General features: G+C 37.8%; 1 protein-coding gene across 1 annotated transcript; it reads left to right on the forward strand.

The window, feature by feature from the left end:
* Nucleotides 1–11,443: 11,443 nt before the first annotated feature.
* On the forward strand, nucleotides 11,444–13,072 carry LOC140340257 (uncharacterized; the record flags this gene model as incomplete). Its single annotated transcript, XM_072425314.1, has 1 exon — nucleotides 11,444–13,072. A coding segment is annotated over exon 1 (1,629 nt), but the record flags the coding sequence as incomplete, so codon positions are not given.
* Nucleotides 13,073–13,076: the final 4 nt, after the last annotated feature.

Raw genomic sequence — 13,076 nt, forward strand, 5'->3', positions numbered from 1 at the left:
TGAACTAAAGCCGTACATCAACTGCAGCACCAACTTTAGTGGTTACATTGTGGAATGCAATGAGTCCTGCAGGTGCCTTGGGCCATGTGTTCAAAATACCAGCAATTGTTCACCCAATGAGACATGCCACAACCAAGTAAACGGATCAGTTTGCATGTAAGAGAACTTTGGCTTTTTGCAAAAAATTATGTTTTAATAAATAATAGTAATTGATTTGTATGTCTAAAATTAGTATTTTTTTTACTATAACAATCTGATAATATAAAAGCTGAGATCTGAATAACTTGTATAAATGTCTCCCCCTCTTATTTAGTACCAGTAATTCTGTACATCACAAGAGCACTGGTTTAGCATAGTGCAAGCCACCATTGGTAAGTGGATAGCCACAAAACCAACATCTGGTAGGAAAAAAACCTTTGTGAAAGCAAAAAGTAAGACAATTATTAATATAGCCACCTAGATTTACCATACAGCGTTAGTAAAGAAGAGCAGCGCTATCAACAAAAAACATTTTTACATGCTGACCAGATTCCAGACTTGAAATGAACTCTAGGGAAACAGCTAAATAGACAGGCAAAATACATATATCAGTGCTGATTTACTTGCCAGGAGAATTTTTAATTCCACCCATCCAGTTCTGAGACAAAAGCAGAGTTTTTCTGCCAGGTAAGGTAGAACTAAAGTCCCACTTTAAACTTCTTTAAGCAGGTGGTTATTGCAGAAAAGGACAGGCGATGTCCTGCATCCATGACTAGAGATGTCCGGTGCTAAGGAGTCTTAAGAACAGTCCCAGAAAATACCTTTGTTTATTTATGCAGCAAACCATAACTTTATGGATACTGGCTCTCATGCTGACTCTGCTATATATATTAGGAATGAGAAAACCAGAATAAGAATGCAGATAGAGATATCTGACATAAAGCTATTATTCCTAATTTACCTAATTGTTCTGGGTAAATGACACAGACTAATTGAATCCAGAGGGTTAGCATAAAAGCCGAACAACCAACATAGGAGAGAAAGAGATTGGCAACTTTCTCTCATTTTGTGGTTGGCTTTAAGGTGCATAAATAACTAGAACTATCTTTTTCATTTAGAGAACTTCCAGCAACTACTACCTCAGATACATCAACTCCCACTACATCAAAAAACACAGAATCAATGACCCAATCAACTGGTTCAGAAAAAGAAGCCTTAACTGTGTCTGACATTTTAAAATCAACCAAAGAAATACAGCAATCATCAGTGACGTTAACTACAGAAAATAAGGGACTGAGTTCTACGTCATCACCTTCTATGCCGACAGCGGAGTCATCAACAGTCATACCTTTAACAAGTCCATCCTTAACGTCAGAAACTTTCAATCTACCTCAGACTTCAAACCAGCATACTCTTCGATCAACAGGGTCCACATCAATGAAAATAACAAGTTATTCTGGTAGTACAGACAACAAAGCATCAACTGCTTATCACGTAAATGAGGCAACAACTTTATTAGAATTATCTGCTTCTGGAGGAACAATACAGCCATCAACATATTCAGAAACCTCAAACTCACCAACAACTGTTCAAACATCATCTCCCACTGGATCTATGTCCACTTCCCAGGCAAATGAATTTTCAACTGGATCTGAAACATCCCAGGCAACAAGCTCGTCAGAAACTTTAACACCAACACAATCAATAACCTCTCATAGCACATCTTCCTTTCAAACAACAGCTTCCCCCACTGTTTTGGATACATCACAATCCATTCCGTCCAGCGTGTTCACATTACTGAAAATATCAAGTTCTAGTATCTCAGAGAATGAGGTATCAACTCCAACATCATCAGGTTCATTGACATCATCTGCAGCAGTACAACCGTCAGCATTTTCAGAAAAATCAAGTACTTCTTTACTCTCACAAACTTCTTCTTATGTTATGGCACATCATACTTCCTCTGCATCAGAACACATACCAGAATCCCAAACACCAAAGTCATCTCCAGCATCAGTTTCATTGGATTTAACTGTGTCTACTACATCAGTGCACCCTTCTAGCTCCTCAGAAGCAACACAAATGACTCTTACTTCGCAAACATCTTCTTTGTCTTCACCAGAAACTGAAACTTCAACTCTGTCTTACACAACAGAGGCATCAACTGTATTTGAGTCATCTACTGTTCTTGGAAAAGTACAACTATCAACAATCTCAGAGATTTTAGGTACATCTACAACTTCTACAACATCACCTTACACACAAACTCTGCACACTAACAAAGCAACTGAAACGTCATCTTTATCGGTAACAATGTCTCCAACTAGAATATCAGAAGCTTCCACATCTGCAGAAATTTCAACCTCTTACAGCACATCCCCCTCCATCGCTTTAGACTTATCATCTACTGCTTATCAAACAACAGCTTCACAACCAGATTCATCAAAAGAGTCCACATTAATAAATTTATCAGCTACTTCCACCATAACAGAAAATAATGCATCCACTCTATCCCAAGGAACTCCATCTAAAACAGGTGAGGTATTACCATCATCCGAATCATATTCTTCATCTCGAACTGTACAGCCATCAACACGCCCAAAAATTTCAAATACTTCTTCTTCACTCCCAAAAATAATGCATACTTCATCTGCAACACATCTCTCACCTGAATCTATAACTTTGCAGTCACCTGCTACATCTGAGGCGTCAACATCAGACGAAACGCCCTCCCTCCTTAGCACTTTACAATCAGTTTTGTATAGTTCATCACAAACAATACTACCAACGGAGTCTTCAACAGACTCATCAAAAATAACAACCACTATTACTGCAATGAGGACATATGAAAGTGAAGGCACCACTGAGCTACAAACAAACACTGAACAAAGCACATCCATACATGAGACCAGCACTGTTGAATCAACAAGCATTTCTAAATCAGCACAACAATCTGCTTTTACAAGTGCATCTGTGGGAGATTCCACATCTGTGGGAGTATTACCAAGTGTGACATTTCCTGAAAATACTGAAGAAACAAGCACAAGGTCCAGAAACACTGCTTCAGAGTCATCGCCTACACCAGTTACCAAAACCACATCAAAGCCATCAAAATCACAAAGTACTACAGAACTACCAACATTCACCATGCAGCGTATCTCCTCTTCCACACAACCAGCATCTGAAAGTTTCTCCAACCCAACAAAAAACACATTGTCACCAACCTCATTTTCTGGTAGTTCCTTGGAATCAACAATGGCTACTTCAGAAATCTCATCTAAAACAAAGACTACAAATATAATCACTACTACATTAAAGACAGAACCTATTACTGCACCAGCATCAATCACAACACAAAGTATATCTGTACATGAGACCAGCACTACTGGATCAAGACCAGTATCAGCATCAACAGAGGAATCAACTTCTACACAACCAGTTACTGAGAGTGTTTCTCCCTCTGCTTTAACAACACAGATTTTATCAACCTCTATAAATGAAGAAACAAGCAATATTTCTGTAACATCAGCACAACCTTCACCCACCTCCTTCCCTTCAAGTATGTCAGAATCTACAATGACAACTTCAGAAAAAATATCTACAAGGTTGTCTACCTCCACTACTGGAATGAGAACATATGAAAGTGAAGGCACATCGGAGCCAATAACAAACACTGTACAGAAAACATCTAAACATGAGACCAGCACTGTTGAATCCACAAACCTTTCTACATCACCACAACAATCTGCATTTACAGATACTACATCTGAGAGACTTTCCACATCGTTGATTTCTACAGTAGCAACATCTGAAAATATTGAGGAAACCAGAACAACATCCAGAATAACTACATCAGAAACATTGCCTTTAACATTTTCTAAAGCGACACCAAAGCCATCAGAATCACAAAGTACTACAAAGCTACCAACAGTCACCATGCAGAGTATCTCCTCTTCTACACAACCAGCATCTGAAGGTTTCCCCACCCCAACTAAAGGCACATTGTCACCAACCTCATTTTCTGGTAGTTCATTAGAATCAACAATGGCTATTTCAGAATTCTCTTCTATATCAATGACTACAAATACAATCACTACTACATTAAAAACAGAACCTATTACTACACCAGCGTCAGTCACAACACAAAGTATATTTGTACATGAGACAAGCACTGCTAGATCAGGACCAGTATCTTCATCAACAGAGGAATCAACTTCTACACAACCAGTTACTGAGAGTGTTTCTCCCTCTGCATTAACAACACAGATGTTATCAACCTCTAAATATGAAGAAACAAGCAATGTTCCTGTAACATCAAAACATTTGCTGACATCCATCTCGCCTAGTTTGTCAGAATCCACAATGACAACTTTAGAAGAATTATCTACAAGACTGTCTAGCACTAGTGTTGGAACAGGAGCATATGAAAGTTTTCAGACATCCACCAATGGCCAATTACTTGACACTTCCCAAGCATCATCTGAATCATCAACATTAACTGTAAGATCAGCAACTTCTTCCCCAGTAGAATCATTATCTTCATCACCCTCTCCTCATCTAACAACAAAATCCTCTAGTGTGTTGGAAACATCTCAATCAGGACTAGTGACGCTGCTCTCAACAATAAAAAGAACAAGTACTTCTGGTACATCAGGGAATGAGGCATCAAGTACCTCTCCAAAAATTGAAGCTACCACCTTGTCTTTTTCTTCACCAATACTGACAGCAACAATCACCAAACAGTCAGCCACAGGGATAATTTCACAAACTTCAACTGGTGCTCAAATGCCAAGTTCTTCCAGACCACCAGAGATATCAACATTTCAATCATCATCAAAATCATCATCTCTGACAACTCAAATAATTAGGTCTACCACAAAAAAGTGTCCTGAGTTTGTTTATGGAGGTACCTGTAAGAATGGCATGAACAACATAGACATCACAATAGGTAAAACATTTAATTTTTTTATAAATAGGATATATACAGTTTATTATTTTTTATTTTATATAATTGTGAAGAAAATTTAAGTACTAATTGGGGTAGTTTATGGAATGCCAAGCAAGACAAAGGTTTGGTTGGCTGTGCCAATACTCAAGTGAGTAAAGCCTTTAGGGTACAGCAGTTTTCTGTATTTCTTAATAAAAATGTCTTTTGTAACTCTTGGGCAGAGGGAGCCTCTAAGGGGCGCTACAGCTTGCACAGAAGTGGTGTGAGCCTTGAGAAGGGTCAAGGCACAGAATCTAAGCAAGCCGTAACCAGGTCTTCTCCAGAGCCTCTAATAGTGAGGATGTTGGACTGCTGGTTACTACCAGGTTGCAGTCCTTAGGTGCGCCAAGGTGACCAGGATAATGCACAATACCAAATCACTAGGCGGGAAAATTGTCTAGGAAGGCCAGCGTTGAGCCAGGCAGCAAGCAAGAAAGGTCAGTGAAAAGCCAGGGGTCAAGAACCAGAAATTCAGAAAATAGACACCGGTGACATGGGGCCACCACAGACATAAGATAACACAGGAGACACAGGAAGCTATAGGAGGCACAGGTGACACTGGAAACACAGGGATCACTGTAGACACAGAGAGGCTCTGCACTAGTGGAGACACATTGCACGAAGCTGAGTGCTGTGTCTGAACTAGCTATATAGCCAGGGATGATTAAGAGGATATTTCCTGATTGGCCGTCAGGATGGGCAATACTGATAAAACTTGGAAGAGCAGGAACGTTCAGGGTCAGAACTGCCCGCATGTGCAGAAGAGAAGAAGAGGTAAGTGTGACAGCTGTCTACATACTGATATTTTCAATGCAGTAGTGAAGGCATACGAATAGTGTATATATGTATGTAAAAAAGCAATGAGGATCAAAATTATGAAATATTTATTGTGCACATTCAAAACTAGGACCGGTCATCACAATTTCCTATTATTAGGTCAGTACCAGAATAACTTAGAGTAGTGTGACGGTCAAACTGCAAAATTACATGTGATTTAGAAAACCTGTAAATGTTACACTGGACCTTCTGATTTTCTTTGTTTTCAAGGGAACCTTTTCTTAATACCTGTTATATTGCCAACACTCTTCCTCTTTGATGCTCCAGCTGCTTGGATGCTGGCACCATTGATAGTCCTGACATTGATTATCCATGCCTAGCTCTGCCATCTGCTCCTACACAGAATATTGCTCTTGGGGAACTACTCTTCCCAACTACATTTACTGTTTTAGAAAAAGTTCAATTCTTTTAAGACATTTACAATGGCAGCTTTCATTGACAATCGCTGCTCATCTCTCTAAGAGGTAAAAACTAGAGATGCAGTTTAACATTACATAAACTGCCTCAGTTTATTCTAAGCTCTTATGCTCCTTTTACCATACATGATTGCTGTTCTCTTTCATTAGCAAATAACCAAAAAGAAAATTAAGGATTCACTGTACAGGTAGTCCCCGGGTTACATATGAGATAGAGACTGTAGGTGTGTTCTTAAGTTGAATTTGTATGTTGGAACAGGTGCATTATTTTAATAAATGCAATTAGGACAGATGTTTGTCTCAACATATTTTTAGGTAGCGTGGTGTCAGTTACTGTATAAAAACCTCACTGTGAGCTAATCACAAACAAAGCGAAAAAAAAAAACTTTATGGAGCCTAGACATTTATTAACTTCTGGAGCAAGCTTTGCTTTGATACGCAAATATAAACAACTTCGGAGTTTGTCTTGGTCATTAAAGAGTTGCTACAGAAGAGCCTAGTCCTTAAGGTCACCCACAACCACAGCTGTGTTTAGCAAAAGATTTCCTCTACAAGTCATGCTAACCGCTCCCTTCCTCCCTATCAAGCCTCTGTCCTGCACACAGTGAGCAGAGAAGCCACGTTCATATCTAGAAGTCGTCTGTATGTCGGATATCCTAACTCGGGGACTACCTATACAAACATAATTCTTCTTGTGTGCTTTGCACTTACAAACATTTTTCACAGAAAAGGTTTATTTGCATTGTATTTTGTGATACAATTAGTGGTAAATATTTGAATGTTTCTTTTTATGTGTAACCTCCTTTTCCCACCAGATCAAAACAGAGCACCAACAAAGAAGATAAATGTGCTAGTGTCACTAAAAAAAACGTACACTCCTGAACTGGAAAATTCTTCTTCACTGGAATTCATGGCTCTAGCCAAAATTGTTAAAGAGGTAAGATAATATTTAAAAGGTTTACTCACAAAAAAAATTTATTGATAAGGGGTAAATAAAAAATGTAATAACCCAGAAAACAGTAAACTATTTAAACAAAAACAGCTGCAAAAGTGATTTTGGGGGGTGGCTTTACTGTTTTCTAAACTGCTTAACAATTTTGGAGATTTGTGGTGGCTGAAATTAGGGCTGAAGTATAACCTGTGTGAATTATATGATTGTATTTTACGTTCATTAATTGGCCATTTAGATGAAAGTAGAAGCAATGAAATGCATCACAGTTAAAATTCTTTACTGGTTGTATAGAAAAAACAGGACAAATCTGGTGCACTATTATTATTAATATTTTAGATTTTGCTAAACAAGAGAAGGTTTAGACACTCTGCTACATTGGGGTCTAATAATAAATTCTAGGTCTATCAATTCCAATTTCAATAGGTAGAAGAATGAACCTTAGTTTTAATATGCATTGAAGAAAGCACTGAATAGAGAACTGAATGCATCCAACTGCATTTATAAATATAAACCTTTTATTGTCTTTAGAACAATTAGCAAGGGAATACCCTGCAATGGAGATACCTGTTCTAGAGAAAACTCCCTTGGATAAAAAGTTTAGTTACTTTGGGTATATAGTAAACAATGTTTGCCTGTATAGGTTTGCAGCATACGGGCTGTATAAAGTATTTGCCAAACCCGTAGTGATCAAAGAGGGTGAGCTTGCCCATTACAATTCAGGGATACCTATGGTTTCAGAAAAATAATCTCTTTACCAGAGGAGTGGCACAGTAAAAATCTGAAGAAAACCATTTGGAAACTTACTTCTTTATCTAAAGGATGCAATAAAGAAGAGGAGACCACTGATATTCATAAAGTATTCAATTGCACCCCAGGCAGCACACTGTCACTTGGGCAGCACTAAACTTGTATTGTTCTTTGATTAGCATGTGAAGATTATTAGTCTTTAAAAATAACCTGTAAGAAAAAGAGGATTACAAATCATTTTCCAACTTCTATACTCATAGAGGGATATTTATGGAGCCTATTTTTCTGAAGTTGTCAGATAACAATGTATTTAATAACAATTAGCAAAGGAGGTCAGGAGATTAGCTCAAAAGATTTCTGACATTAACCAATATTTCTTGTAATTTATCATATGTATGTAAATATAACAAAAGTCTTTCAACTGTATGTTTACCAGACCAAATGGTATTAAAAAAACACTCACTGTTAGCATTTATACAAAATTTCACTTTTGACCTTTTTTTATTGTAGAATTTTTCTAAAATCTACAAGAACATAGCACCTCAATACTATGTGAACATGACACTACATGGATTCAGGTACTTAAAGTTTTCAACTGTTAGTTAACTTCTGTGATTTAAAGTTCAAAAGTTTTGGTACCACCTAAAAACTAAAAGCAATGTATTTTGTACAGAGCAATAAAATATACAGCAATTGTAACTCTGCCTCAAGCTATCGAAAATTAAAAAAACAACCAGTGGCGAAATTTGGACTTTAGTATATTAATTCTTAGTGACCATTTAGCACAATTGTGTATTCAAATGTAGTGATTAGGAAATCGGTCCTTGTCTGATCCCTTCTGGGTTTGGTGAACATTCTGCTTTTTGCTGAACCTGGTTTGAGTCAAACAGGCAATTGTTTAGCAAGGTAATCAAAGTATCAAAGTCTTTGAACCCATTGGTAAGGTTCAAACCTCTGAGGACCACCAGTAAAAAAGAAGGCTGCACACTGTGTACTTTAACAATGGCCTTAATACATTTCAAGCAATATTGGTTCTTGTAGAACTGAACTGAATGTGGGAGGTCTGGGTCGATTTCGCCATCGTCTTGAATCTGGACAGCAACACTAATATGTAGCACACTGATTAAATCAAATAAATATATATATTTTATAATAAATTACATTGTATACTATCATATATTTTTTATTTCCTAACCTAATTTATCACTGTTATGTTTTAGTAAAGGGAGCACAATAGTAAATACATCTGGGATCTACAGTTACCCCAATAATCAGACGGAAATAAATTATATAAACTACAATCTGACCAATGATGTCTTGAATGCATTTAAAAACATGAATTCAACAGACCTGAACACAACAGCAACTGGGTTTAATGTTACATCTGAGTCCTCTCCTATATCAAGTAAGCTTTACATATATATACATATATACTCAAGAATACAGAGATTGAGATTTTTTTTACTGAAAATGCCATTACAAAAAAAATCTTGATTAATAGACGGTTCACTAGACGGCACTGTGTCCTTATGTAAAGTGTGTAACAAACTGTTGCCTCTTTAGACAGAAAACACGGTTGCCAGACCATTCATTTGAAGATAAAATAGGCATTTTACAAATTTTATGCAAGATATTTATCTCTAGAAGCCTTCATTATGTAGATATCCAAAAGCCCTAAGACTGCTGATGGGCATTGTCATTTTGGGTATGATGTCAGCAGCCCTAGTAGATTTGGAGCTCCCTCTCCTATTCCTTCAGCTTGATGCAGTACTCTGAATGCTAATATGCACAACATGATACTCTATCTCTCCCACTTCGTCGCCTGCTCCTAAAAAAAGTTGGCTGGCACAGTGCTACAGTATAGGTAACAGGAATTCTTTCTCAAGCTAATACGCAAGTCTCCCAATAACAACATTTTTTTATGGATAAGTTTCAGAGCATGTAACCTTTATTACTGCACTTCCAGAATACTAAAGTTTGGGATAGAGTTAGTAAAAGACAATGGAAGTTTGGTGACTACCCATTACATGAAATCCTGGGAAACTGTCTAAGACAAAATCCACCCCTCCTCCTCCAACACACGTTATAAGAATATTTTTGGCATAACGCTAGAATACAGAAGAATTCAGCTTGGTCATTGAGTACAGTCCAAAGCCTCATCCTGACACTAAGAATCAGTGGGTTTGATTTATTAAAGCTCTTCATAGCCAGAGGAGATACACTTTGATCAGTGAACCTGGGTGAGCCAGCAAACCTGTAGTGGATCTGGTCCAGGATTGAAAACATTTGCTAATAAATAGCAAATTACTTTTAAGAAATCTATTCCAGGTTTGGTGGATAACCTAGGTTCACTGATGAAAGTGTATCTTATCCAGTCTTGGAGAGCTTTATTAAATTAAGCCCAGTGTTTTCTAAGACCATATACCTAACTACCAGTCAACCAGATTGAGATTATTTTGGTCCACTTTTTTGTGCAGAATAAAAAATGTTATCTCGTAATACAATTTATAAATAATTTCCATATTTCAGATGTAACACAGCTTAAAGATTTCATGTCATGTGCCCTGAATTTTTCGGATTACAATATTACCTGTAATGATGAATCCTGCAACTGTATCGGGCCATGTGCTCAGAATCCTGAGTACTGCTATAATAATGGCACCTGCTATAACCAAGAACAAGGAGCTGTATGCATGTAAGTAAAATATAGGGACTAGTAATGAGCTTCAAAATTAATATATGTAGAAAATGAGAGTAGAAAATGGGAGATGAAAAAATGTTTTTTGATAATAGATTTGCAATAAAGTATATAAACCGCTATTTCTGTAAATGCATTCAAATTATTCCAAAGCCCCAGAATATAAACTGGACACTTCCACAGAGTGCATGTAGCAATGCTACCAATAAAAAAAAAACAACAACAGTGGTAAGGAACTGTTTTTATGTTTTTTTTCGATAGAAACATTGAAAATACATAAATCCTTTAAACAGGATACTTGGGGTGTTTTTAATCCATGTGGGTCAAATAAATTCAACATTCACACTTACCCAAGCATGAAGGATGGGTTGCAAAGTAAGTGAGGGTAGCAAAAGTGTTCTCTACTCTTTCAATACCAAGCCATGTACCTTTTAACACTGAGGAGTAATTTGCAAGGAGGGTGGCAAATTTTTTTGCAAGAGGGAGACATGCAAATATGAAAGTTGGCCTATCGATGATAAAAGTCAAGTCGTTTGGTATGCTACAACAAAAGGTGGCCATACATTCTTTGCCTTCCTTTTCCAGGTTGTCAAAGCTGTAGGCTTGGTAAAGGGTCTGTTTGTAATGGTCTCTCCCTTAACAAGATATCAATCACTTGCACAGTGTACAGTATGCTGCTTGAAAACTCATTGCATTCTACTTTGATACACACAGTCTTATCCTTTAACCTTTCGTATTTCAGATGTACCAGTTCATACAAAGGAAATAGATGTGAATCTGAGGTCCTTGCAACAACTTCTACCCTGACAAGTCTGTCAGAACACACAATGACAACTTCTGGAGAATTATCTACAAAATTGACCACCACTATTACTGGAATGAGAACATATGAAAGTGAAGAAACATCTCAGCCAAACACTGTACATAGCACATTTATACAGGAGACCAGTACTACGGCCATTAAAAACCAGTCGACATCACAACAGCCTGCTTTTACAGAAGCTGCAACTGAGAGATCTTCGGCTTTTGTGCGTTCTACTGTAATGACATCTCCTGAAACCACTGAAGAAACCAGCATAACATCCAGAATAACTACATCAGAGATGTTGCCTATAACAGTGACTGAAGCTACACCAAAACCATCAGAATCACAAAGTTCTACAGAGCTACCAACAGTTACCATGCAGAGTATCTCCTCTTCCACACAACCAGCATCTGAACGTGTCTCTACTCCAACTGAAGCTACAGGTTCATCAACTTTATTTTCTCCTATTCCCTCAGAATCCACAATGGCTACTTCACAAACCTCCTCTGTAACACAGACTACAGTAACTACTGCATTAGATACAGAATCTATAACTACGCCAGCATCAACCACAACACAAAATCCATCTGAGCATGAGACAAGCACTGTTGGAGCAACATCAGTATCAGCATCAACAGAGAAATCAACTTCTACACAACCGCTTACTGACAGGGTGTCATCCTCTGCATTTACAACAGACAAATCAACTTCTGCAAAACCGCTTACTGATAGTGTTTCATCCTCTGCAATTACAACCCAGATGTTATCAACCTCTAAATATGAAGAAACCACCAATATTCCTGCAACACCAACTTCACCCACTTCCTTTCCTCCTAGTTTGTCACAATCCACAGTCACAACTTCAGAAGATTTATCTACAAGACTGACCACCAGTATTACTGGAATGAGAACATATGAAAGTGAAGGTACAACTGAGCCATTAACAAACACTGTACAGAGCACATCCATACATGAGTCCAGCACTGTTGAAATTACAAACCTTTCAGCATCATCACAACAATCTGCTTTTACAGAAGCTGCAACTGAGAGATCTTCTACTTCTGTGAGTTCTACAGTAATGACATCTCCTGAAACCACTGAAGAAACCAGCATAACATCTAGAATAACTATATCAGAGACATTGCCTATAACAGTGACTGAAGCTACACCAAAACCATCAGAGTCACAAAGTACTACAGAGCTAACAACAGTCACCATGCAGAGTATCTCCTCTTCTACACAACCAGCATCTGAACGTGTCTCTACTCCAACTGAAGCTACAGCTTCACCAACTTTATTTTCTCCTATTCCCTCAGAATCCACAATGGCTACTTCAAAAACCTCCTTTGTAACACAGACTACAGTAACTACTACATTAGATACAGAATCTATAACTACGCCAGCATCAACCACAACACAAAGTCCACCTGTACGTGAGACAAGCAACGTTGGAGCAACATCAGTATCAGCATCAACAGAGAAATCAACTTCTACAAAATCAGTTACTGACAGTGTTACATCATCCGCATTTACAACCCAGATGTTATCAACCTCTAAATATGAAGAAACCAGCAATATTCCTGTAACACCAACTTCACCCACTTCCTTTCCTCCTAGTTTGTCACAATCCACAGTCACAACTTCAGGAGACTTAT

Source organism: Pyxicephalus adspersus, chromosome 11 (assembly GCF_032062135.1).
Source record: "Pyxicephalus adspersus chromosome 11, UCB_Pads_2.0, whole genome shotgun sequence".
Taxonomy (NCBI): Eukaryota; Metazoa; Chordata; class Amphibia; order Anura; family Pyxicephalidae; genus Pyxicephalus; species Pyxicephalus adspersus.